The sequence below is a fragment of the Carassius auratus genome, chromosome 35 (genome assembly GCF_003368295.1).
Source record: "Carassius auratus strain Wakin chromosome 35, ASM336829v1, whole genome shotgun sequence".
Taxonomy (NCBI): Eukaryota; Metazoa; Chordata; class Actinopteri; order Cypriniformes; family Cyprinidae; genus Carassius; species Carassius auratus.
The window spans coordinates 11,798,886-11,821,236 of NC_039277.1; the positions used below are offsets into that span (position 1 = coordinate 11,798,886).

General features: G+C 37.7%; 1 protein-coding gene across 3 annotated transcripts in view; it reads right to left on the reverse strand.

The window, feature by feature from the left end:
• The window catches only part of LOC113054402 (UV radiation resistance-associated gene protein-like), an 87,773-nt gene that overhangs the window by 60,174 nt on the left and 5,248 nt on the right, over positions 1-22,351 (reverse strand). For all 3 annotated transcript variants that reach the window (XM_026219935.1, XM_026219934.1, XM_026219933.1), the window contains exons 4-8: positions 20,373-20,534; positions 19,875-19,949; positions 19,614-19,699; positions 9,363-9,468; positions 4,929-5,055 (exon numbers count right to left, since the gene is read on the reverse strand). In XM_026219935.1, coding sequence (XP_026075720.1) covers positions 4,929-5,055; positions 9,363-9,468; positions 19,614-19,699; positions 19,875-19,949; positions 20,373-20,534 — 556 coding nt within the window. The remainder of the gene's footprint in view (positions 1-4,928; positions 5,056-9,362; positions 9,469-19,613; positions 19,700-19,874; positions 19,950-20,372; positions 20,535-22,351) is intronic.

Genomic DNA, 22,351 nt, shown 5'->3' on the forward strand with positions numbered 1-22,351 from the left:
CTACCCCCATGTCATCAAAGCATCAACCAGGAGTGTGCATGCGTGTGTGTGTGTGTGTGTGTGTGTGTGTGTGTGTGTGTGAGTTGCAGTGGAATGCATGTGTCAGCCCCACTTCTATGCAATACACTTGTGGTCGATTATTTCAGGAATAATATCAACAGAAGAAAGAAAATAGAGTAAGAAAAAGAAAGCAAGAGAGATTCATGAGATTAATGAGTGAGAAATGAAGAGAGGTGGAGGTTTTAAATTCTTTCTACCGACAGATCAAAAGGAGGATAGGCTGAAATTGTGGTGTGCCTCAGGTCTCTGTCTTAGGACCAATACATATACAGTATTGGCCAGAGAAGAACTAGCCCCCCCCCCCCGACTGAACCTGATTTCTCCCAAGGTATTTTCTCCATTTCTTTTTCTGATGGAGTTTTGGTTCCTTGCCACTGTTGCTTTTGGCTTGCTTAGTTGGGGACGCTTGACTGATTGCACAGACAGTAATGTAAGAGAGCCGAACTGGATGATGACATCACTGCATCATTAATGACCTGACTTTATCTGGAAAAAGGACTCTTTGTTTTTGTCCTGCATTATTTACAAACTATTTTCCTGTTTGACACTGTAAAGCTGCTTTGACACAATCTGTTTTGTAAAAGTGCTATACAAATAAAGGTGACTTGACTTGACATACAGTATACATATGTCAATGTGGTCAGGATTGCAGAAAGATTCTAAAAATAATAATAATAATAATTAAAGGAAGAAAGTCGGGTTCGGAATATCAAGAGAGAGAGTAAACAATGACAATTTTCATTTTTGGGTGAACAATTCCTTTAAAGAGTTGATTGTTTTCTGTTCTTTGCCACTTCACTTATAAAATAAGAAGATGAGGGAAGATGAGAGTAGAAAGAGAGCAAATCAAAGCAGACTGTCTGGTTTTAAAGAAAGAGGGGCAAAATTGCTTTGTTCTGATCCGCACTTGTAAAACAGAGAGCGTCTGCTTTATAATATGCCTCACATTCTCTTCTCTTTTCCTGCTCTGTGGGATCCCTCTGTCCTAAAGCAAAGCTTGGCGGGACATCCTGGACCCTGGTGCTGTCTTTCTGAAGACATGGGAGGTGTGAACCAGGGAAATTGGAAGAGAGATCATTGTCGCTGGAGCAAAGCGGTCCCATATGCAAAGCCTTGAACCTCTCATTAGGACTAGACAGCAGGAAAAAGAAAAAGGGCCAGAGGCAGAGAAAAAGACTTAAAGGTCTAAACGCTTTTGTTCTCTACTTGTTGTACTTTAAACGATCCCCTATGACAAACTCTGCTTTAGTAATATTGCCTCTCTCAGCCATCAGAGTTGTCAGCACCAGGTTAAGGCCTCCTCTTCACCGCCCACAACTTTCCTAAAGACTACTGGGAAACTACTCTGGAGAAACAACAGCAGAGGTTAAAGGGATTGTTCACCCAATATTATAAATTCTGTCATCAATTACTCACCCTCAATCTTATTTCGGCTATGAAGCACAAAAAGATATTTTCAAGAATGTTTAAGTAGTTTTTATCCATACAAACAAGTCAATGATGACCAAAACAACACTGGACAACATAGACTTTCATTGTATGAACAAAAAAGACCAGTGAGACAGTTAATTCATATTAAAAATATTTTCTTTTATGTTCCACAGAAACAACAGATCTTGAAAAATACAGATGGAAATATAGATTGACAAAGCTTTGTTTTGTTTTTTTTGCCAACAAGATGAAAAAATGCATCAAAGCTAAACCACAGAAAATTGAAGCAAACAGGTGTTATGAAAAAGGAATAATCAAAGTGTGTATTCTACTAAGTGTGTTTCGCTATTCTAATATTTTTTTTAATTCTTAAAATTTTCCTCTTCGTTTGTGGAGTGCCTCTGCATCTGACATTTACAGGCCCTCGGTCCTGGGTGCAACTGCAGATCATAACAACGTCAAATCGCTTTTACGGCCATAACTTACAACATGTGCACGGACGTGACGAGAAATTTAGAGTGAAGGAAATAGTGACAGGAGGCTTGACCCTGCAAAGCTTTATTCTGTGCTTCAATGGAAACAAGGAAGCGCTCAGCGACCAGAACCGGCAGGGGAGTGCGAGAGCGCATGACTGCAGCTTTGTACATTAAACAGAGATGAGACGTGGTTACACTTAAGTCATTTTGTGCAATTTCTGGCAATCTCCCTTTGTAAGTGGGATAAACTACGGTAGTTTTGAAAGGAGGCTTTCATGCTGTTTCTCAGGGTACTGTGGCCCGGTTAGTATCACAGCAAATAAGTGGTGACTGACAATAGCTTAAAGGACCATTAGTGTTTAAATGAAATTTGGGTGTGGGGGAGAAACTCTTGTTTCTCTCATATCGCTCCCTGAAGAGAGTGTTTTTCTCCCTGTTCTTTACTAATGATAACCCACTGAATATCTCATACTAAGGAAATGTAAGCAAAGCAGGGAAAGGGAAGCAAAAATATTAAATATTTTATTTTTAATGCAATATAAAGGCCATCCAATCTTTGTAAGCAACCTTTTGGATAACCGAATTGATGCATTAATATTAAATGCTTTTGGTAGTTACCGCAGTGCCCTATAGTTTCAGTGATGACTATTTCACTATTTTCGGTAACTGAATTTAAACGGAAATAAAAATAAAATAAAAAACTAACAAAACTTAAAACCTAAAATACTTTAGTGAAAAAAAAATTGGCATCTGACTGATGTAAGTTGAAGTACTAAAATTAATTAAATTGAAAAATATATATATAAAAATACAAATTTTGCAAGATTTCTCATATTTATTTAGGTTTAAATTGACATACTAAATTAACTCAAACTAAAAATGAAATAAAAATAAATACTTAATTAAAACAACTAGACATATATTTAAAAAACTACTAAATGAAAAAAATACCGTGAAATTACTAAAACTTTAACTAAAATGAAAATGAAAGTGGAAAATATAAAAAAAAATGGATTCAAAATATTAAAAATATAATAGTATCTTAACAATACTAAATTAAAACTGACTAAAATGAAATGTGAATAAATTCAAGCTAAATAGAAATTATTTAAAAAAAACTAAAAAAAAAAAAAAAATGACAAGCAAAGAAAATTGTAAAACTTAAAAAATAAAATTTTAATAAATAATACTAAAATAAACATGGTAGAGTGCAGGATTTTTGCATTTTAAATTATCCATTGACTTCCTTACAAATTTGGTAATGCCAATAGAAAGAAAGAAAGAAAGAAAGAAAGAAAGAAAGAAAGAAAGAAAGAAAGAAAGAAAATAAATCAAAGAATAAATGAAATGGGGGTCAAGCGGTGTGCCTCTTACTCCAGTTCAAATAACTTTTTTTTTCTTCGGTGTGAATATGAATGGGCCGCTCCCTTCAGCTCCAGTTAGGACAGGCTCTTCTCGGGCAGAGGCTGTTGGGTAAACTTCATCCATCTAGAACAGACCTTTCCCTGAACCCCAAATCTGTTGTTTGTTTCTACACACTAGGAGATCGGGATTACAATGCATTGTGGGATGGCAAGTACCAGGCCACTCAATCATTATAGTTGTGCAAGCGTGCGTATATGTATTCTTTATGAACCCACAGTATGCAGCCCAACCCTCTAGTCAAACACCAGCCACCACATCAATCAAACTCACCTCCTCGCACCTCCCACCCATGCTCAAAAGTTGGCAAATAAAAAGAGCAGGATTCAGAAATCAAACATGAATGGCAGGACGCTGTGATGAATGGGGCGGGAAGGAACTTAAGCTTTGGATAAACTCTGAATGTTCAGTGTCCGCCTGCACAGTTTGAATCTTTGATGGAAGCAGTGTAGAGTAACATAAGAGAATAATGAGACCACTAAATCACAACAAACACGGGTGGTGGAGGTCTGGACGAGCCAAAACTCCAGAAGTGCCATTTTGCTACAAGAGGATTTATCATTGGAGAAACTGACGAAATGACTAACAACATGGGTTAACTAGGCATAATTTAAAAATTAGCTCAAATCAGTTATGACAGGCAATGTATATGCCATTGGATTGGGCATGAAAAATTAAAATCTCTGAAAGAGAATACAAAGTTCCCCTGAAAATGGAACATTCTAATTCCTTCTTAAAGAAATGCAATGGGAAGTCAGATTCCCAACATGAAGACTCAAACACCAGAATTCCAACAGGATGATGTCATCTGAACACTGCGAACACAGTGATTAATTGTAAACAATCCCGTTTATGCAAATCATTGAGTCTAAATTCCTGAATGACGTTATTACAAGATCATAAAATCATTTTGGAAAACGTTTGCTACGACAGGTGTGTAAAACATGGTAAATGATTTTTACTGCTAAATCGCTCACCTGCTAAACAAATGTTTACAATGCCTTTTGTGCTTTTATACCTCATTGAGAATTTTTTTTTTTTTTTGGTTGGTTGGTTAGATACAGATATCAAGCTGAGTGATATCATAAATAATTGAACACATCACTAAACATTAAATAAGTTCTGAATGGCTGCAATTCTGTTACTTCCTGCGACCTTTTCAGTTTAAGTGGGAACAGGAAAAATATTTGATGTCGGACTTGATGTAAAACAACTGCCTTGCTCAATTCAAGGCATGGAAATACATTTACATGAGAAAGTGGACAGCCAGCGTTTTAGATCTGGAAATACATTTTAGCAGACGGAACTCTATACGGTCCTCTAAAATACTGGAACACACGTGAAGTTACATCAGTGAAAAAGAAGATGAAGAGTTTCACCACACTTTCAGTCTGACACATAGTTTTGGAAGAGAACGCTGCCAGACTGCACGTGTGTGGGGATTTGAACCACTGGTGTATAACAGTACAGAGGAAGAAAGAAGAAGAAGAAAAGTGGGACATGTGGGAAAAGTGGGAAAAGTTTGGTGAATTTGGTTACCTTTCTTCACAAGCTGCGTTCTCTCTTTCTGCATCATGTCCATTTCTCTCGTCAGTGCCTTCCTCTGTCTCTCCAACTCGCACCTCAGAATCCCGATACGTAGCTGCATACACTCCCTCTCTTTCTTCTGAGGAAAGAAACAGAATTAAAGTGGATCAGTTGTGTGAGAAACCTTCCTCTTTTCCATTCTAACCTATTCCATTCCAATACCTACTGCACAGGGTTGCTTAATTATTAAGAAAAGGACATTTAACAACAGATCAGACATGTTAATGCTTAAAGGTACATTTCACAGGAATGACAATCTTTTTATCTGAATCAGGTGTGTTGACAAGGAGAGACATGCAAAATATGCACAGTTGGGGGACGCGAGGACTGGAATTGAGAACCGCTGGTTTAATATATATTAAAGAAATATAATATAGATTTTTGTGCTACCCTGTAAAACACTTAGGAAAGAAAGCACATGCAACGTTAATGTAATAAAAACGCAAGGGTTGATTTTTTTTTTAAGCAGATTACAGCAGACATCAGTGGCAGATCTCCCCTCAGCTTCTCTAGCACCCAGCACAGATGAGTCCACAGCAGATCTATCTAATCTACATCTAGAGCCCTGCGGCTTTCGGGACTGTTAGTGAGCCAAGTGCACTAATGAGGACCAGTGATCTGACGAGGGTGAAAGTGGGATCAAGTGCAGATAGGAGAAGAAAGAGAGAGCGAGAGGAGAGATAACACGAAGGGAAAATTCACTGTCTTTAAACTCTGTGATTGGTGGTGGTGATCCCTATCATAAACTTGAACTGCAGAGTTTAATTCAGAGCAGGATGGAGGAGCACTTTAAAAAAAAAAAAAAAAAAAAAAGTTTGATCCTGGAACTCAAACATGCAACTCCAGAAACCTACAGCAAGAGCATTAATTTGATGTCTGTTTCTATAAAGACATGCTACCACACACCACAGGGTGTTGGGGAAATGGAGTGGAAATGAAGGAAATGAAATCTCCAGGATCTTGTATTTTTGCTAGGGATGCACGATATTGGATTTTGGCCGATATTCGATATGCCGATATTTTCAAAATAATTTTGGCCGATGCCGATATCGATATATATACAAATATATACTGATATATTTAAACTTTAATTTTACTGAAGAGAAATCCATGTATCTCTTCTGTACTGATTCTACCATAAATTTATTATTTTACAAATGTAGACAGACATTCACATCTGAAAAACAGGTCGATTATTTCACTTGGAGAATATCGGTTTGGCTCATCGGCAGAAATATTCATATCGGCCGATACCGATAATGGTCATTTTAAGCTTTTATCGGCCGATACCGATATTGTGCCGATATTATCGTGCATCCCTAATTTTTGCACTTGGCAGCTGAGGAAGTGTCAATCAAAGAGACTGCAATAGAAAAGATAGCACCTTTATCTTCAGATAGCCCGAACCCTTATACAGCGGGGAAAGACCTAGATCTTGCGTGTTTTACGATCAACGCCACTGGCACGACAGACATAGGACTTTTCACACATAGTTAAATATTTCAAAAATGAACACATGCAGGCTACAAGATTTTCTTACATTTTCATGATATGGTTGATATTTAAATGTTATGCTACTTTGTGTAAAAACTAAATTAAAATAAAAAAAAAAAGATTTAAATGTAAAAATGTGGAGAAAATATCAATTTAGGCATCACAACATTATTACTAAAAACATGAAAGTTGTTCATTGTGAAATCTTTTTTGAATCTTTTTTATTTTTGAAAAAGATTACATTTAATGCTTATTCAGTTATTCCGTTTTTAAATATAAAAAGAAAGTACAAGTTAGCAAACAAATAAATAAATTGCTCTTCTAAAAAACTACAAATTGTCCAACTAAATACAAAAATTCAAAGATTAGTTGTACAATAGCATATAGATTATCTTCAAAGCAAGCACGCATGGACTAACAGCCACAAACCTTTAAGGCATGAAACTTACATCCTCTCAAATATTAAAATCACAGTCTGCTTCAATCTGCAGTAATGAGAAAATATTGAATAATTCAGTTAGTGTAGCAATAACCGGTACGGTGTAGTGAGCGTGCATGGGCTGATTTATTTTCAGAAGTGCCCTAATAGGCTCAAAACTGACCTGAGGCCAGTGTGAAATGACAACATGGCTGTTTCAGCAGTGAACGCTCTGATCTGTAATCAGCTGCGCATAACCTCAAGCCTGAAGGAAAACTCAAAACAGATTTTTGCTCATTAAGCGCAGTAACTGATACATTTTGCAGGAATTTCAGACCTTCGCTGACCTTTCGTGCCGTCCAGGTAGCGCTCATGTGATTGAGGGAAAGTGTCAGCTATTAGTGTAAACGGATCCTGAAATTCGACATGCGGAGAACTCCAGAAACTTGCCAATTCGTTTTTGGAAAGGAAGAGACTTCACAGTCATTCACAGAGACTTGACGAACCACCGCAGAATGACGTGTGATATTATTCCCAACATGTGTACGCTTCAGAAGGCTTTTGGAGTCTTTGGATGGATATCGTATTGGATGCTGTAACAGAAATTCACTTTTTGCATGTTTGTTCATAAGATACGCTTTCTCCAAAACACTTTGGCAACTTCATTTTACGTCACAGTCATTTCAGGCTCATTTAGGTTCGAGCAACAGTGAGAGGAAAAAAGTGAGGTGAGTCATTCTTTGCTTTGGCCAACCAAAATAAAAAAAAAAACCTGGAACCAAAAAGGCCCATATGGTAAACAAGGTTTGAAAACAGAACGGCAAAACTCTAAAGAAAATGACAGACTCCAGGATACCGAGACAGCGGAGATCAACAGAAGGACCTGTGGATATCTCGCCCTCTGAGAAAACAGCATTTCAACAGGTGGAGAGGCCGCTGCATACAAACACTAAGCACTTAAACATCAAAGCCAGCTGGAGTGTGTGTGTGTGTGTGTGTGTGTGTGTGTGTGTGTGTGTGTGTGTGTGTGTGTGTGTGTGTGTGTGTGGGATGGGCATCTCAAGTACTGGCGTCTTTATGACTCACAAGTGTGTGAGAGGGCAAATATGAGTCAAGGAGGCTTTCATTCTCACTCATTCAAGTGATTTCTAGTGTTGTTCTAGGATGTGGTACATCTGAATATAATCACAATCCTATCTCATCCCTTCTTTCCTGTTTGTAGTCTGATGCCTCATAAATAACGACAAAAAGTTAAAAATACAATTAGAAAAAAAAATTATTTGATGTTTAATATTTGCATTAGATCACAAAACATTAAATCCAAAAAAATCATGCTTGAAAACTGGACGCTTTTGGATCGGAGTTCTGAAGACTTCAAGAGAAGAAGAAAAATATATAATGTGTGCATGATTATGCTCATTCTGTGAGGAAGTTGTCTTGAGCATTTGCAGCCTACTGGAAGACGAGGGGCTCTTTAAGTGTTCATGAACTACAAACACAACTTGAAAACCTCCCCGGACGAATTCGTTATTGCAGCTGCTGCCTGCCTTGAGAAATGCTAAATATGTTTTCCTTTTACTTCTCATTCTTCTGCAGAATACAGTGAGTGTGGAAACAGAAACATATGCTTTTTTTTGGTGACAAGGGCACAGTGATATGTAGAGGAGGAATAAAGCAGTGGGATTCAGGAAATCTCTAAATCCATCAAAACACGGGATACAAGAACCACCTGAGGACTTAATGATGGATTTATGAGGATCTGTGTAACACAAAGATACAGAACGCTAAGGCCATTTACCATACTGCTGCTGTTTGTATTGAGACTTCCTGTCTCAAACTGATGGTACTAGCACCAGCATACTAAACTAGCAAAAAACAACACTGAAACAGCTCGAAATATTGGTTGCAAGCTTTGAATCTGTAAAACCATTTCCTTCCCTGCGAATGTTTTTACCCATTCAAATTTCTTTGCAAAGAAAATCTATGTAATGATATCTTTTTATAATACAAGCACCAGCTAATAGTATGTACTTTTAATTTGTAATGTTTTCCGATTGCACTTTCAAATAACATTGAAGTGAAATGCTTGTCTGTTACACTGCTAGATTTGCAGGTCTATACTTCCATCCCTCATGAAAGTGTAATTCTGTGAGCCTGGAAAGACAATATCCCCACTACAAAGTGAAGTATTGAGTTTTAAATTGAGTTTGACAATCTGCTATAAAATTCTGTCAAGCATACAGCAACTGTAAATTTTAGCCTTTTATACTTGCAGAGGTGCTTTACTGAGTCTTACCATCAGTGTGCTATGTGCAGTACCAGGTGCAAAGGAAAAGAAAACCCAACAGGCCAGATAGGATTTATGAAGTTAGAGAATGCATACAGAATATAAAAATAATCCTGAATGAATAAGTGCACACAAGCAGACCTAGACAACCCAAGAAATCCCACTAGTTTGATTTGTTGCATCTCACCTTTTCTGTGCAGGATGCTGTTGTCCTCAGTTTCTCTTCAATTTCCTTCCCGATCTTCTGAACAGTCACCTGGGTCTGCTTAATGGCTCTCTGGGCCGTTTGAAGCCTGTGGAGGAAACACACACAGGAAGCAGCACTGTTAGGGTTGAGAATCTGAGGAAGAATTGGTTCCAAGAACTGGAACTGGATGATTTCAGACATGAATGCAGACAGAACATCGTAATAATCAGAAGAGTTTCCTCCACCACAGAAAAAAAGATGACGTTTTATCAGAGCTGAGCCTAATAAACATACTACAAAGACAAAAAAGGGTTTGGGGGTTATTTCTTTGAATTTGAAAAGTTTTGAGCATTTGTATACCAAAACCTAACTGAAACACTATCAGGGTTTGGATCTTGACTCAAATAAATGGAATTAGGTCAATCAAATGAAGAACGACAGCGGACTTATGTAAACAACTACACTCAGATGTAATGGAAACAGAATGTGAAGGGGAGATGATTTCACATGGTGACTGATTTCAGATTATTATTTGCAATAATTAGAGAACACATAAACCGAAACCTCATGACAGGACCCCTGGACCAAAGGAAGGTCAGGCGGGGTTTTTGTATTGTTTGTTTATTTCCCAAAGGCAATGGGCTTGTTAAGATAAACTTTTATAAATAACAGGATTGTTAAAAGATTAATAACGCCGCAGATGGGTCGCTTCTTTGTGCCTGTTTTTGTTTGTACCATGGTTCTCATTTGGTGCCTCGTTTTCTGACTCATCTGGTTTTACAACCACACCAAATGGTTTCAATACCCATTGTTTAATCACGGGGGTATGGTGAAATTTTTGGATTCACCTGAAGGCCATTCCAAGACAAGAAGGTAATGGGTATAAATATTCGGTCAAAGTGTATTTAGGAATTAGTGCTTCAGGGGATTTTAATACAGTTCCAGAAATATAGCCTTTAATTTAGTTTATCTGTTTCTCCAACCAATTGCAGACAGTAGACGTGTTTAGGAAACCTGTCACCAAACAGAATGCAATTCGATTTTTGTGCCACTAGGGGCACAAAATACCACATTTACTGTAAAGAGGAATTATTTTTGTTAAAGGGGTCCTATTATGCTCTTTTACAAAGTTTTGATTTTGTTTTGGGGGTGTACTAGAACACATTCTCATACTAAGTTTTTCGCAAAACATTATTTTTCACATATTTTTACATCATTAACACACCTCTCTCCCCAGTCTGGCATGAACGGCTCGAATAGTTCCTGTATCAAATGAAGGCCCGCCTTCTGGAATACAAGATGTGCTGTGATTTGTTAGCTGGGCCAGTGTGTGTTGTGATTGACAGCACTCTGTGCCTGGTCGGGAAATGTCCTGCCTCTTACCAAAGCTGCCTGCTGCGAGCTTCAGTTTAAATATTGCGTTAAAATCAAATCAATTTGAGCACAATTTAAACCTGGATGATTGTAACCACTCTAAGCTTGTCTGTCTTGGGAACATGTAGTGCATCTCCGATATAGTGATAACACTCATTGTCTTCCCTAGTGCAGCTCAACCAGGTCTCATCCCATTCATCGATCTCTGTGATATCACAATGGAAAATATGCGTTGTGGTCCAAATGAGTCGTTCCTTATGGTTTTTGAAAAGCAATTTCTGATAAAAAAAAAGATTAAAAAAAAAAAAGATTTAAAAAAAATCTCCTTTTGAACTGGACTTTAATCCTTGTAATTTTGCAGATCTTTCTATGCTCAAACAGCTAAAAAAAAACTAAAAAAAACTAAAGTTGAAAAAGCATAATAGCACCCCTTTAAGCTTTTTTGCACATTCTGGTTTTCTCCGAAAAATAACATCAACATAAGACAACAATCCGTGAACTACAGGAGCTATCAATCAGGGCTTGATTGCACTCATATGAGCTTTCAGCACCACTAAGCCTCATGGGAAAGAGAAAAAAATCTCCAGGCCTGTTTAAAAACTAAAAGAATCCATATACATATGATCACCGCACGGTAAAATGCACATACAAAAATAGCCTAAACTTCTTTCATTTATTTTGCACACTGCTTTTACATTAACATTACTCCTGTTCTCTGGTTGGCTGAGCAAATGGTTGTAATATCTGTATTTGGAGATTCAAGCTGCCATTTGCAGTTATTGCTAGTGTATTCCCACTCAAGAGACTTTCATGAACGGCGGCTGGGAGACCGGCCACACAACCTTTCAGCGATGGTGTACAATTTACTTTGTTTCACACTCTCCTCACTCGCTCTTTCTTTCTCTTTGTTTTTGAACAGTAGGATTAGCACATTCGCACTGGACTCCCTCAAGGAGAATCATAAGTGCACATGGCCGGGGTTTAAAATCAAAGTAGACACAAAGCAGATGCTAATTAGCACACAATGAGCAATGAGTCCTTTGTGACATGGCTTTACTTTTTTCTAACGCTGCTTTTTCCCAAAGCTCTTAGGCTAATGACTTCATTATCTCACACGTCATTCATTAACAATCATCGAATTGCAGCAATCCAATTAGTGGTCCAGAGAAAGAACTGAGAAATGGCCAGCTTCTGATCCAGACCATCAAGATTCTCCTATGACTAGCTTTAGAGAATTCAAACAGTTTGTTGACAAAGGTTAAGTGCCAATATCAGCGCAGTGAAACAATGCAGACACACAGGGCCAAAACTAGACCTTCGGCCACGCTAAAATGCTCTACATCTACATCAGAAGTACAGCTGACCTGACACAACAAGCAAAGCTCATACAAAGTGATCTACTTTTAACAAACACTTGTGAAACTGAATAAAGATCCAGAAAAATAAAGTTTTATTATAGTTTACACACAACTATGGTGATCATTCCTAGTGGTTGCCCACCAAAACTATATAACACACAGCTATGATTTCTATAAATCCACATATTGTTTTCTATATACTTCTTTTTCTGAAGCTTGAGATTGGAAAACTACATCCCTCTCGCTTATATTTGGGGCCTCCTGTTTTCTCGTCTCGCACTTTTCCCAGCAGCACTCTGCATGAGCTGACCAGGTCATAAATCACCGGGCCTATAAAATCTACCCTGTAACAAGTTCACACAGTGACAGGAAAAATATTATTATTTTTGTTTTATCAGTCGTGTCTCTTGTTATATGCTGGGTGATATGGCATGTCGATAAGTCAAGTCAAAGCTGATTTGACAGCTTTATCGTCACCATGATTGAGATGAAGAAATCTGATAGGCCACTTCCCCTAGGTGAGCGGTAGTTATCGCCCAATCGGATTTCACGCATGTCTGCACTCTTATCAGCCCACAACCCGTCTACCAGTCAACACCTATCGCCCCCAGCCAATCAGAGAAGCGTACAGGAGGTTACCTGGCAACAGGCAAGTCACCTCAGACATCAAACACACTCTAGCATAAAAACACAAACACCTCAAGCACAAACGTTTTCTCTTCCAGTGAATCAAAGTAGTAAAAACTTAGCCAATGATTTTGCGATTGCTAATGCAGTGAAACTGGGTGCAGTGACCCAGTTATAGGTTACGACTACACGGTTGTGTTTACCGAGTCAATCATTCCTATAACTATACTTTTTTTTTTTTTTTTTTTACACATTGTTAGTGATTTTAAAAAAGTATTAAATTTCTGCACTCTATGAAACTAAGTATGAAAAACAGTATGAAAATCAAACATTTAATCACTTATTCAGGAAAGGTGGCCAATTACTCCATGCAATCAAACTATCAATTTTTACCCTAGCAGCCACTCAAATCACCCTATATTCTGCAATATAATGCAATCACCCCAGCAAATGCAGCACATTGTTTATTAGTAGTTGTGCTCTAATTATCATTAAGAACATATTAGCAACCACACAGCAACGGCCCTAGAGACACACTACTCAAAATACACCAACAATGCCCTAGCAACACATTAACTACCCCTCGGGGTATCTTAGCAACTTTAAAGCAACACTCTGACAACCATTCCTAAAAGACATTTAGCAAATGGATAGAAATGTGCTAACTACCACTCAGAAAACCATAGCAACTGAATAGCAACACCCTGGCAACCACAAGGAACACAAGAGAGGCATTAAAACCACAACAAGGGGGACTTAATGAAAAAAATATATAAACATAGAAAAGCATTAACTCTTTGATCTGAAATGCAAATTGATTCATTCCCGAGTTGCTGGAACAAGAACAGAGATGCGTTTTTTGTAAACAGGGTTCTGTCTCTTTCGTTTGAACTTTCCTTCTCTCCCACATTTACCTCTTGGTGTGTTTATGTATTTACTGTTCAGTGATAACCAAATAAATCTAGACTAGTGTTTGTTTGCAAGACAGCAGCGCAGCATTGTAAAACCAGGCTGAAAATAAAACAGGAAATGAAAACAAAGACAGATGCTAGATGAGAAGAACAAAGATGCGCTCTGAGAGGTTTCGATGGACACCTTATGAAATATCCTGAAATTGCTCAGACAGACTGGAGCATGTCAGACCCAATCACATTTTGCTGCTCAATAGTGACATTGCTTGTGGCTGGTAAAGATAGAGAGAGAGAGAGAGAGAGAGAGAGAGAGAGAATACATATTTAGCTTTAAATTATTTTATTTCAATTAAAATCTTAGCCATTTTAGTACTTCAACAAACTTATTTCAGTTGCAGTTGCATGTTGCAATTACATGCCATCATGCAATTACATGCCAACATCATGCCATCAAAGTCTTTTTAATGTCTCTAACATTTATATTTTGATGTATTCCAGGTTTATTTCAATTAAAACTGGACATTTCAATTTAAAAATAGAAATAAAAGCTTTTATCTTATAAAATGTTAGCATTTTACTAGATTTTTCCTCAGTTTTATAATAATAAGCATTTTTTTTCTCAGATTTTTTCAGTTTGACCATTTTATTTAATTAATATAAAAAATGTTATTAAGAAAGTACAATGTACCGTATCTGACAGAACCACTGAAGAGTATCACCTTTGCACCCATTTCATAGAATGGCCTTCAAACCATTTCACCTTTCAGTTTTATATAACTGCTTCCATGAAACATTCCACGGATCACTTTGTGTGTGTATGAGTGTGTGTGGAAAAAACTAAGAAAGGAAATGAAATACTCTTCTCTCGTTGGTATCTACAAAATGAATGGATAAGAAATGTTTTCTGTCTCTTTTATTGTATGCATAAATGCTGATGAATGCCTTTATATCAGGTGACAGTCAGAGTTCTGATGTTTATGCCATTCCTTTACGTCCTCTTTCCATCCTGGAAATACGGGTCACATACACGGTCAAACGCACTACTGCCAAAGCCGCAGATCTGCTTGCATATCATGCATAATTTACTTTAAAAAACATTTAGATCCACTCTAAACCAATGCTTCAACATTACACTCAACCTGCTTTCCCTCAGAAAAAGCAATGCATTTACTGCACTGGTATGATTGTACCCAACGCGTCACTGATCCATACGCTTTCTCTGTAGGATAATAATTACACTCAACGTAATCACAATCAAAGGTAACGTATGGAGCCTTCGTAAAGGAATCAGACATATAGGGTCGTGCTTACTAAAACACGCCATATCTGTTAACCTGCGTCCAAATATCCCACAAAAAAGAAACAAAACACTTTTGTTGTACAATGAACAAGTGACACGACACGGAAAAATCTAGAGTGCAAACAACTCAAAGGGATATGAGCCTGAACGGAAAAGAAAACAAACACGCAACTATTTACAGTGGACCCCTACCTGCTGCTCAGACCAGGGGAATGTCAACACACGCCTCCATCTCCACACACCTCAGAACTCACCATTGTCTCCAGTGCTGGAGGGACAGATAAGATTGTGCCGCATGGAAATATTTTGGGCTCTGACATTCTTGACTGGTCTTTGCCGAGAGACGGCCAATCCACCGACACCTTGCCCGGACATCATCTGTGCTCACTTTTGCTCAATAACAGTTTCATTTAAGGATATCTTGACCCAGTCAGGGTAAAGTTAAGTCTGTAGGTGTATTCTTGCATTATGCTTGCTGGCACTTCAAAAGGATAGAAATTGATGCCCTTGGCACTTTTTTACAGCTGTAAAGGTACAAATCCCAGATCCTTTAAGGGAACTGGTCTGTGGACAGGAATCGGACATACTGGGTCATTCTTACAAAAACACAACATTTCAAATATGGATAGAAATCATTCTAATATGACGATTTGCTGTTCAAGAAACATTTGTCATTGTATTTAATGTTAAAAACAGTTGTGCTGCTTAATATTTTTGTGGATAAAATCTCAAAATTGTGTTTAAATCTTTTGGTAGGAATGTCTTTACTGTCACTCTTCATCTGTTTAATGCATTGCTGTGGAATGAAAGTATTAATTTATAAAAATAAAAAGTACAATATACATACATACATACACACACACAAACACACACACACACCAAGTTGCCTCTCTGTGCATCTCTCAGAAATCAGTGCTTGGCAAGAGTAATATCAATTAAAATATGTCATACATGTTCTACTATTTGTGTATATTTAAAAGGCAATGATTTAAACCTTATAGGCTAGGAAATGATGAATGAATGAATGGAATAAGCACTACGCAATCATCAATCAAACAGCCGCATTGCCGTCTCTTTGCGTCTCTCAAAAACCAGCTCTCTGTCAAGAGTAGGCTAATAATCAGCTTAGATACAGATATATTTTCTACTAGGCATACATGTTTGCTTCTTTATCTTTTGCTGGCTTGGATGGCACACACACATTTTTTTAGTGAAGTTCAAAACATACTTGAGACTGCTTAAAGATTTATGCGTAATGAAAAAGTGCGCCTTGAATTAATACAGTCATGTTCAGACGATTACTAAACTAAACTTTCTAAACTGCATAGGAACCTTTACTGTTTTAATTAGAAGATATTTAAATATTTATGGATCATGAAAGCTCTACAAAATGGGAGTCGAACTCGCACCCGAAACTTTGTTTATACAAGGGTATCGGATTCGACTGTTAGAAGATATTTAAATAAATGTTTAGTTAAACACAGCATATTTGGTCAGTGATAACTATGGAAAAAAAACAAAGGCTCTAAAACATAACGGTCTTAGCAACTATAACTGTACGAAGTTCCGGTTCAAGCTCCGCCTACTTCCGGTTTTATCCGAATACAGATACACATACAAATAATGTTGTGATTGTTACAGATACAAATACTGGCTTCGCTGCACACCCCTAATATATATATATATATATATATATATATATATATATATATATATATATATATCTTACTGACTGATGCACTTGATCCCTTCATTAAAGCTTCTCTAGAAGCGGGGCTTCTCTACACTATTATTACCACAGCCTCCCACAATGCCCTTAGAGACCAAAACACCAGCATCCATTTTCAGTCGGGCGATAAGGAGATTAAAGCAAAGTTTGTTTTTGCATGAGCTATGGCAGGCATTACTGGACCTCAAGGTTGTTGTTTTAGGGTTTTTGGGGGGCTAGCATAAACCCAGCTGTTAAAGTCCATGCCCCACGGCGGTGGAGTTCAAGATCCGTCGACCTGCTGAAAAGCGATGAATGCAGGAAGGGCTTATCGCAGCGGCGACCAAAGGGTCACACTCTACTCGCTGAACTTTGCCATACAACACCACCTCCGTTCTTCACTTGCTACTTTATTTATTAAAGTGAGGGAACTCAAACTGCTAATTTTCAAAGAGGGAAAAAATGCAATTTTCCGTGAAAATCTTAAAGCAACATTTCATCCAACATCTTCCAAAGAATTTTTTTTTTTAATAACTGCATACAATTTCATTTTTGAGTGAGCAATCACTTCAAGGCAGAATCTGATGGAGAGCATCCGAAAAATTTGATGTAGTACACTATATTTAGTCATGTTACAAAGAACACAAGTCTAGTTATGACAGTTCTTCACCCTCAAAAAGGATTTTGAAAGCAAGTGTTGATTATTCCCGGTGTGAAGCAGCTGTGAGGGGTGATGGGAGATAAAAACTTGAATCCATACACAAGCAGGTTTGTTTGGCTTGCTTAAGCCTAGCTGAGAACATTTCCTGTATAAGAAAGTACAGGAAGGAACCAGGAACCAAAGAAACCAGTGAGGCTGCAGAAAGCAAACACCTTTTCTACAGACACAAAGCTGCTTTGGCCCACTTACAATCACACAATCGTAAACCAAACGTAAAAGAAAACACTCCTTACAGTGCTTTGACAAGTAAGACTGATCTAGATCACCCAATCACCACTTTTTTTCCCAAGAGCAGCCAGTTAAAGCATGACGGACGGGCTGCCCGCCCTAAAGTAGCATAAATCGCACATGCAGAGGAAACACTGTTATTTTGATTAACGATTAATTTTATTAGAAGACCAACTACTTTGAATTTTTACTACTTAAATTTTGTCCGGTTGAATTAATCGCTGACAACACGGCACTGTCAATCAAAAACAAACGTTTTCTCAAATCTTGATAACAACGGCCGCCATCCGCCCATTCAACACGGAACACGACAAGGAAAAGAGTTTACACGCTTTGCACACAGTGTATTTCTTTTTGTCTGTCTTACAAGCAAACAGAATACCGCCAACACATAAACACACGCAAATCAACTTGAACGGAAATGTGCAAAACAATCTGCACTGATTATAAAGCAGACAAGTCTAGTCCAATTACATAATGCCTCTTATGAGTCAGTCGTTTTTAATGAATCAAAGACATATTGCACAATCAGTATAGTCTGATTCCCAAACGAATAACTGTTGAGTCTGATCTGTTAAGTGAATCAAAAGCATAAAGCGCAGGCAGTGTAGTCTGACTCCCAAATGAATGATACTTATGAATCCATTCTTTTATGTGAATCGAAAACATACGGCACAGTCAGTGTAGTCAGATTCGAATATTTATTTGTTTATCCATCCATAAAAATACTAAAAGAATTGTTAAGGAACTGGAATCATGAAGAAGAATTGGAACCGTTAAATTCTTTGTAATTCCCATCCAGTCACCAGAGGGTTTTTTTTTTTCACCATTATTCATTGTTACAACAGAAGTCTTCCCAAAAATGAAAAAAGCCCATAAAAGTTCCAAAGATGGCTGGAGTAATGCATCCCATGCATGTTTCTGTCAGTCGGCGTGTGCATACAAATATGTGACCTTTGTGTGAGCTTTCCAAATCTCGGCAAAGACATGGCCGCACCTCAGACTCATAATCAAGACTACCAGGAGACTCACAAACACCATCACACTTCGAGAGCAAGCTCTAGATCACCCTACTACAGCACAGCTCTGAGGGGCTGCCCTACATTTCACACCAGAAAATATGCATATGGCCGTTGAGGTGCGTATGAATGAAGGTCTGGAAAACGAGACACTTTGGAGCACTTTTGGAGCGTTTACAGCTTGTGTGCTTCTTAACAACATCTGTGGGATCAAAGATTGTTTCTTTAAATATATAGTGTTGATGTTGTAATACTGCAGATGTGTGTTCACAAAGATAAATCTGAATATGGGAAGTGTGTCATAGTTACTTAACGCTCTCCAAAGTGCCTCCTTTCTCAAAACATATTTGGATTAGAAGAGAGCCGCTGCCATCTAGTGCTGCGGTGAAGCTACAGCAGAACATGAAGCCAACATTCAACCTTAACTGGGTTTGGAAGAGTCTGCCAACACCGTGACAAGATAGAATAATGTTTCTTCCTTGATTTCCTGTGCTCTTCATCCATCATGTCTTTTGTCCAAGGATTACAGTTTTCCAAGAGTGCAAAAACATCAGTCATGTTTGGCTGAAGAATAAGACACCACCCTGCAGCAGGGGTCCAATTTGGAAGAAAAAAAAACCACAGAGAGCGCTATCTGGCGGACAAGGAAGGGAACGTTTCTTGACTTTGATGATTCTGGGTCTCAAATGGCAGGATAATAAAATTCTGGACAGCAACTGAGGGAGTTTCATTGGAGCTGAACATATGTTGAGAGCAAATGCTGTTCCTACAGGAATTAAATTCCTATTCTTTCGCAATGGATAGCACTGTGTTAATACAGTCAAAACACTGCAGATTATTATTATTAATAAAAAAAGATCTTATTTCTATATGGTTATACATATTGTAGTATTTTCTTAAGTTAATTGCAATGCAAGAAGCTTGGCATTGAGAATGTAAGAATTAAATAAAGCCAAAATGTCCTGTTTTCCATCCCAAGTTCCCTTTAAGTTGAGCCGGTCTCACCTCAGTAAAGAGAAGACACTGTAGGAGTTTCTGACAGAGCTCTGGTCCACCTGAAGCAAACTGTTCTTCTTCCTGTCAGAACTTTCCTGTGGGAAAGAAAACAGTCCATGAGCTTCACAAAGAGTCTCTTCTTACCATATGAAGAATTCTATAGTTTGAAAAACCCAAGAGATATGAGTGTAATCGAGCTCTGATAGATGACAAGGTTTGAAGATGGCCTGGAATTTATTTCGGAGCTCGTTCCAAGGGTTTGAACAATACCTTCTGATCAAACTCAGCTGCATAGTAGCCATCGTTCAGTCCAAAGATGATCTCATTTGGATTTCTGGAGCGAATCTGAAGGAAAAATACACAGATTTTTTTCTGGATGTGTTTTTAAACTTAAATTTACCTTGATTTTAAACACAACACAAGGGAAAGGGATCACAGCATGACTGAAATCAAAGACTCGAACTTGGGTCTTTTATGAGGGAAAGTTTATATATATATAAAAGTGCTGTAATTTACATGATTTTATATATATTTATGAACTTTTACATATAAAACTGTTTCACATTAGCATTACTTTTATCATATTAACAATATTTTACTTTCTTTTTTTTAAATACATTACTATTACTTTACGTTTTTCGCCCATATAAAACAAAAGACTTTAGGGGAAAACTACATGGCCAGGTCAGATACCAACTTATACTTGGTAGAGTATAGAAAAGGGAAAGCAAGAAATGTGAGTGTGAATGTATCTATTTGATTCCTCACCTGTTGTCCTGTGTATCTGAGCCCATCTAGGTTGACCTTCCACTCAATAAGCAGTTGGTACTGTTCTTCCCTCCCACCCCATATTCTCACCACAAAACACGACACAGATGTGTCCAAGAGATCCGGAAGCATTGCGAAATCTAAGCTCCGCCATGTTGGGTTCTGAAAACACACAAACAAACTAAATTATGAACACAGGGTACTCTGATAATAACTTTGTCTTGCTACTTCAGATACATATATTCCCCCTTTTTTTTACTGGGCATCAATAAACTGTTAACAAAAGTTCTGCTAATATATGATCAAAGACAATGGCAGAGAGAATCGCAATTTAGACTATGAAACATATTGACTTTGTTCATAATAATGCATGAGTGTGGCCTGTCAGCATAATCAATGATGCAGCAAAGAGAAGCTAAGCCTTTCAAAGACTGACAGCAGAAACCGATTTGTAAAACTGTGCCGTCAGGAAGCCTGGAGGCTAAAAGGGGGTCTTCCTTCAAGAGGATGTGCAGCTGACAAAACTACCGTCAAAGTGACTAGGTCAGCAGAAATATATACAAAACAAGCCATCAACATGACCACCAGAGTGGATGGACCGAAGGGATGATTACATGATTATTATAAAAAAAGAGGAAAGAGGTACAAAAGTACAGGAAGCCACTAAGAAAGGGAAATGAAGAAACTAAAAGGGGGAAGAGAGGTGCAGGAGGATAGAGGTAGAATACACATTTTCTGATTATGTCAAGCAAAACAGTATCAGTTACAACTCTGTTCAAAAGTTTAAATGAGTCCTTTCAGAATCTGTGGGTGCTTTCATGTTTGACTGTCACATAAAGACATTTTGAGTGAAGATGTATATGAATCAGTGAATAAGAGCTTTGAAATAGCTTTGAAATGAATCAGTTCCTAAAAGTTGTGTCAGTAACAAACAGACTGTGTGTGTGATTATTTCAAAGCTACCACATCTGCTGAAATGACAATATTCATTTTCTTGTTTTGCTTTAACCTTGAGGACAAGCAGGGAGATGCAATTAACGAAACTACAGACCAGCAGCTAAGAGATATTACTCTTAATTAAATGGACATTGATTGTAAATGTAATAATAAACAACTGCATTCAATAGAGCTCTCCCTACTTGATAAAAAGAGAGAAAAGCACACCCAGAAAAACAGAACAGGACTCCAGCTATAAACTTGTCTTCATGGGTGTGTCATGTCATCACACTAATAGATACAGCATTCATAGCCTGTAATACTTCAAATCATCACCATCATCATTAAAATGTTCATTACAGTCTTCAAAGGGGTCATGAACTGAGAAATCAAAATTACATTGATCTTTTGACACATCAGAGGTCACTGTACTATAAAAACATTCAAAACGAATATGCCACTTTATGATATAATAATGTTGCTAAACTCCGCCTCCACAGAAGATGAACAACACCTGCTTCTACACCACTGCCTGTTTAGCCCCGCCCACAGTAAAGTTTCTTAATCAAGTGGTGGTCACTATTGCTTTTATACTGTAGATCATTTGAATATTTATGCATTTTTTTTGCACAGTAGCATTTTTTCTATGATAGATGTGTGCAGTCAAACATACACAACTGTTAGCCAATCATAGCAGGAATCTACAATCTACCACACCTTTTGGCGTTCCGATGAGGGGGGTCAAAATAGGGCAGCAAATAGCCTATTACTTCTAAATTATGATGTTTTTTTTTTATATAAAACTCTTGATAAGTTCATAAGTGGACCTCAGAGAACAGTACAAAATAATAAAGGCTGTTCATGACCCCTTTAATTGTGTTTGTATAAATCACATTACTGATGATTGTATGCTTTTATGTATCATGTTGTCATTATCTTCATGCTTTAGCAGTTGCTATGAGTCAATGTTTTTCAGCAGAATTACAGGCTTGGACAGAGTACCCACATGGTCATTAATGAGAGGGAACCACATCCGTTCGAGA